The sequence below is a fragment of the Carassius carassius genome, chromosome 32, assembly GCF_963082965.1.
Source record: "Carassius carassius chromosome 32, fCarCar2.1, whole genome shotgun sequence".
Lineage (NCBI taxonomy): Eukaryota > Metazoa > Chordata > Actinopteri > Cypriniformes > Cyprinidae > Carassius > Carassius carassius.
In genome coordinates, this window is record NC_081786.1 from 19221334 (window position 1) to 19227342 (window position 6009).

At 37.4% G+C, this 6009-nt stretch overlaps 1 protein-coding gene across 2 annotated transcripts; it reads right to left on the reverse strand.

The window, feature by feature from the left end:
- Nucleotides 1-1540: 1540 nt before the first annotated feature.
- On the reverse strand, nt 1541-5091 carry LOC132112916 (collectin-11). Of its 2 annotated transcripts, none has more exons than XM_059520660.1 (7): nt 4950-5091; nt 4381-4511; nt 3685-3756; nt 3270-3341; nt 3126-3179; nt 2928-3023; nt 1541-2678 (listed from the first exon to the last, which is right to left on the reverse strand). In XM_059520660.1, the coding sequence occupies exons 2-7, from the start codon at nt 4508-4510 to the stop codon at nt 2287-2289; spliced, it is 816 nt and encodes a 271-aa protein (XP_059376643.1). In that variant the 5' UTR covers nt 4511; nt 4950-5091; the 3' UTR covers nt 1541-2286. The 2 variants fall into 2 exon arrangements, with proteins under 2 accessions (XP_059376643.1, XP_059376642.1); XM_059520659.1 differs by having other exon boundaries at nt 1541-2696.
- Between the last annotated feature and the right edge of the window lie 918 nt (nt 5092-6009).

Sequence of the window (6009 nt, forward strand, 5' to 3'; positions counted from 1 at the left end):
GGCCGCGGTCGGCTTATTTTAGTCAACCGTCAAACAATAGATTAAATTTTAATCAGTGTATTGTTTACTCCTGTCGTCAGAGACAGTGTTTTGTAGGTCAGCTTTTCAAAAATATCAAATTCATCAACAGGTGTCAACGTGATTTCTCCATTTTTGTTTTAGGGGTTAATAGTCTTTGTAATGGAAGTTTTTTATTACTATTATTTTTATTTGTTAATGCTGCCTTCAAACTCGTACTGTACTTACTTGAAGGCGGCATAAATCTACAGCTTCAGCACTAACTAAAGCTTCTTTTTTTCAATGCTTTGCAAGAGGAAATCAAATCATGAACCTTTGAACGCCATCTTCTTCCCATGAACTTTAACCTTTTCCTGAACTTTTCCAGAAACTTTCTAGTAGCAAAAGTGACTTGAAAAGCAAGACTTGAAATTTGAATTGAAATAAAGGGACAAATGCATGTGAATGAAGGGAAAAAATAAATAGGCCTACATAAACTAAAAAGGGGTAAATAAGACAAAAACGGACAAGAATCTTATAGGGTGAATTATATTCATTAAAATTATTGTTGTTATTATTATTATTATTATTATTACTTTTATGATTATTATTATTAATAAAGCTGAATCATTATGTATCATTTAATGAACCTAAAAATGGTAACATCATAAATTACACATTCATGACAAAAACAAGTCAAACATATTATGTAACATCACTGAATCAACCGAAATATATTAATTCATATTAACAAAACTCTTTTCTATAGATTAAATAAGGTAGAAATAGGTCGTCAAGGTAATGCAGGTTTCTTGTAAACTCACCACAGGTTTACAGCACAGAGTGACACATTTTGTAGGCCTATTTATTTATTTGTTTGTTTATTAAATAACATTTATAAAAAATAAAATTTATAAAAAATATATATATATTATTGATTTTATATAAATCTTTTCATTCACTAAAAAGTCTAATGAAAATGTTAATTACAATACTTTAATAAAGACAATTTGCCAGTGCCACTAGTCTATTACTGATGATTAGCAGATTTATTGTTTGAGTATATAGTTTATGGCAGGATAGGTTTCTTATGCCATTGTCTGTTTGGTGTAAGGCCAGTGTAGAATAACAGATCAGTTTACACAAGCAGGTCGCTTGATTATGTTTGTAAGGTTCATTCTAATGACCCATTATGAAATTCAAGCACCCTCCATTTTTAAAGATCTATCAGAGAAATACTGTTATACGTGCAACGGAGGTGTACAGATTGCCACCTTGCCCCAAATTAATCAGATTTCCTGCCTGCTGTAATATGTTCATGCTTAGTTAATTCCTGGACGGCTTGACCTCGTCAGCCAATACATTAAGCGAAAATCATCACAGTGTGTAGAGCCACACGTGACCACCAGAGAGCGACAGGTCACTACTTTAACATAGGCCTACTCACTGAGAAACCTTGCAAAGAGTGATGAAATTTTATTAGTGCTTCAGAAAAAGAAATACTATAAACAGACAATGAATGTCTTCAGACAAAGCCTGTTGATCAAGATATACAAATATTTATTGATTGCTTACTTAAAATACTAAGGTCACATAAAGTACATGTACTGTAGTATAATGAATGATTCGAATATCTATCATGCTTTAGAAATAATTTACCATATTTAATACCATTACACAGAATTAATAGGAACAGTTAGTAGGAACAAAAAAAAGTACATTCTCAAGAAACCAAATAACTGTAATATGTATGATATTAGCAATATGGGGGCAACTGCTATGGGATGGGATGACAAAAAGCATTTCATAGGGCATTTCATAACACATTTATAACCTCAAAACATGCTAAGGTTATAAAATGACTTAATATGATGGGTGGTATACACTATATACCATCTACTGATCCTAATGTGACCTTGACTCTGTTCCATTCTGCTAATAATGTATTAAATAAATGGGATAATGACGTACTACTGGTAAACTAGAACAGCCATTTCAATAATTTTTCTGGGGAGAATAAAATGTTTGACCATTAAAAATAAAATTTCTAACCTCTAGAAGACTGTGATATGTAAATGTTTGAACTGCAGTGTATAGTAATAATAATATTAAATGTTGTTTTAAACAGTTTTACATGACCCCTAGCATGTCACACTGTTGTCACCGTTGCCAAAGATGACAAAATGTAGAAGTACGTCACTTTGTTGTAGAAATTTCATCCTTCTTTAATGCCGGAGTATTTTAAACATGTCTAAAATGACTTTTCCACCTATAGATTGGCAGTGAAGCTCATACTTTGTCCTTGTCAAACTCACACACGAAGTACATAGTGAGATGGCAAGCCACATCAATCCACTCGCCTGAAGACACCATCTCAACGCAATCCTCGTCATCGTAAGCGTTGTTTGGCTCGCCCTCCCTCCACTTGCTGAAAGTAGTCATGGGTGAGCGCTCCACATACACAAAGTGGCCTTCTCGCTCCAGGTCATTAATGCCGATATACACTCTACTGAGGCCAGCTTCAGTGACGTAGCCAGCGATGGCTCTGTTAGCCGCTGCGTCTTTAGGCATAGCCAGGTGTCCACCTCGCCCCTGACAAAACACCTCCGCGTCCCTGTAGCGTTTTTCCTCCTTCACCAGCAGATAGACCTTGCTGTCTGTCTCTTTGATGCCGGCGACAGCTGCGGGGGAGGGCAGGGCTGAAAAATGAGGATCTGAATTTCTATAATCACACGGCAGCAGCCAGCGTTCACACAAGTGCATTCTGACAGTCAAACAAAAGTGCTTCTGGCTTATGGGTAAATACGTTTGTCTGTGTGCAATCACCCTGCATTTCAAAATGAACAACTGTGTGAATCAACTTGACAACATTACATTATTGTAATCTCATAAACATTGGCAGACTGATTCATTATTGCTTTTGGACATACCATTTTTAATGAACTTCAGCTCATTGGTTAATTGCGCCACTTGAATATCCATTTCACCAATCATTTTTCGTAAGGGTGCGCACTCACAGGGGACGCCTGAGGAGACAAATTAAATACGAGACCATTCACATGAGCAGTCCAAGCATTAAACTGGTTCCTAATGAGTTCAAACGAATTCTATTTCGGAAAGGCCTATACCTGGCTCTCCATTTGGGCCCTTGGGTCCTGGATCTCCCATATCACCTTTTATACCTAGAAAAAAAGAAGCCTATTGCATTATTAAGCAGTTAGACAAAACAAGCCTGATTACTTTCAGAACTAAAATTTCTTTCTCAAGCTTACCTTTGAGTCCAGCGGGACCCATCTTCCCGTAATGTCCAGTGCTACCTTTTTGGCCTTTGTTTCCGAGGGGACCTGTAAAATAACGTATAAACTTAATATGTAATAAGCACGGATATAAACCAAATAATGCAGTAATTCCCAGAATGGAGTTTAATTTAGTTGTTTATCAGTATGCTGAGGCATTTATAAACACAATGATTGGTCAACACTGGGTCAGATGAACTCAGCTATCTAAATGCAAGATAAGGGAAGTTTTAGGGGACCTTTTAAATGTACACATTCGGCAGCTCCCTGTGTGGTCACTTTTAACACCTAAAACATCTTTACCATGGTCATGTTTCACCATGTAAGTGGATAGTAATTAAAAAGCATTGATGGAATTCGAATAAGCACTCAAAAAAGGGTTTAGTGTTACCTGGCTCTCCAGGTGGCCCTACTTTCCCAGGTCTTCCAGGTGCTCCTTTCTCTCCTTTCTCTCCTGGTTCACCTATATGAATACACAGTCATAGACTTGCACAGACAAAGCTATTCAGAATAACATGTATTTACTATTACTGCAGTATGAGTATATTGTGGATATTTTCTTTTTAAAGGATTTTCTGTTGTATTTTTACATTTAAACAAAGCTTTATATATCAAATTACAATATATACCCTCAGTACAGGCTACCATTCAAAGGTGGTCAGTAAGAATTTTTTTATTCCTTTTAGCAAGGATACATGAAATTTATCAAAAATGACTGTAAGTGAATTTATAATGTTACAAAAATATATTTCAAATAAATTCTCTTCTATTGAACTCTCTATTATTTAAAAAAAGGTATCATTGCAGGGTTGCCAGGGTTTCACAACAAAAAACACAACAGCAAATCAGCATATTAGAATGATTTCTGTAGGATCGTGTGACATTGAAGGCTGGAGTAATGATGCTGAAAATTCAGCTTTGCATCAGATGAATAAATTACATTTTAAAATATATTAAAATATTTATTTTAAACTGTAACAACATACCATAATATCTTAGTATTACTGTATTTTTTTACATAACATTAAAGTGAGTGAGCATAACATTAGTGTGTATGACATAATGTGGTGAAGTTTGTTTGCTGTACCTTTGAGTCCAGGGACGAGGATCTGGACCGAGCACGCTTCTTCTGGCATGTGCTGACCATAAACTGACCTCATTAGTGTCAGACTTAACACAGTGACCAACATGCAAGCCACCAGCTTTTCTCCACCCATACTGGAAACACACCACAATATTTATATGTTCATCTACAATCAAATACCAACATATTTCAATGCCATGTTGAACGGAAAGCATAGTAGCAGCTGTTATTATGTAGATCCGCAAAGACTTCAGTGTTCATAAAATGCAACAAAAACCATATTAGGGGATTCAGTGACAGAAACGTCACCATAGTCAACTGGCCTTCTGACGTACAAGCACAAGCAATCATAGTCAACACCATTTGCAAAGCAAATACACAAAAGCACACAGTAGGGTGTATCCATCTTTCTCCAAAACGATCCCACCGTCCACTTTCATTTCAAAGTCGATACTAGAAAGTAAACAATCACACTGTGATGTCTCCTATAACCACAGACTTTAAAGGTAACATATGAGTCGTTGTTTTCTGTGCCACCTGCCGGATACAGTATTGCTATGAAATGGACTTACCTTGTGTTGAATTTCAAAGCCCACTATATGCAGCAGACTCGGCCTGTATATGGATCCAAGTGAGTTAATGGTGGGTTCCTCACTGGTGGTCTCTCTGAAATTTTTCATTTCACACGCCCTGCAAGAGACAGGCCTGAGAGTGAGCAAGTACATGTAAACACAAAGATAAGAGCGGCTCTGCAACGCTCCTCTCTGATAACTCCATGGGAAACATCAGGGTCAGTGACAGCACGACTCTTAACACATCCCTCACTATTACACATCAAAAGCATTCCCAACATTCACAAGTTTTAGTTAAGATAATGTTGAAGAGCTGAGGTAGAAAGAGAAATTAATATATATTGTTTTTCTATAGGTTTAAGATGCTAAAGCAAATTTTAAATAATTTAATCTTCACATGCTGCAATGTACTGCATTATAAATGAGCAGAAAATATGGAGGTTACATACGAACTCATTTAATTTTGAGGTCATCCAGGATGAGAAAAACTTGTGAACAGAAATGCTGCAGTTTGTGCATCGGTGCACAAGGTGGCAGTAAATATTTGCCGGAATTTCATCTGGAAAAATCCAGAAAACGTACTCGGTTACTAAACGTAACCTCGGTTCTCTCTAGAAGAGCGAACGAGTACTGCGTCTTAGCTAAGACGCTACGGGAAAAGTCTCTTTTCACGAAATACTGAAGCAAAAAATTATCCTTAATTTTGTATTTTTGTAAAGCGCATTTGCAGCAGTACACAGCCATAGACGAGACGGCTCGTTCGCTCATTGGCTTGTTCTGCGGCAACTGCACAGCCTATCGAGCGCGGGCTGATGCAACATCAGACCAATAAGGGCGCGTCGCGCCCTTCTTGCCACTTCCCGCCGAAACGGGTGTGGCCCAACCTATAAAAGGAGCTCGAAAAGGCTGACTCACCTGATTTATTTCATCGCCGAAGCGAACCAGAGTGAATCGTGCGCACGGCAGAGAACGCAGTACTCGTTCGCTCTTCTAGAGAGAACCGAGGTTACGTTTAGTAACCGAGTACGTTCTCTTACGAGAGCTCTCTCGTACTGCGTCT

Excerpts from the sequence above, each read along its gene's own strand:
- LOC132112916 (XM_059520659.1), bottom strand. The coding sequence starts at position 4,510 with ATGGGTGGAGAAAAGCTGGTGGCTTGCATGTTGGTCACTGTGTTAAGT. Across the intron at positions 3,180-3,269 it reads GGGTCCCGCTGGACTCAAAG|GTATAAAAGGTGATATGGGA; the intron begins GTAAGCTTGAGA and ends CTTTTTTTCTAG. Across the intron at positions 3,024-3,125 it reads GGGCCCAAATGGAGAGCCAG|GCGTCCCCTGTGAGTGCGCA; the intron begins GTATAGGCCTTT and ends TTGTCTCCTCAG.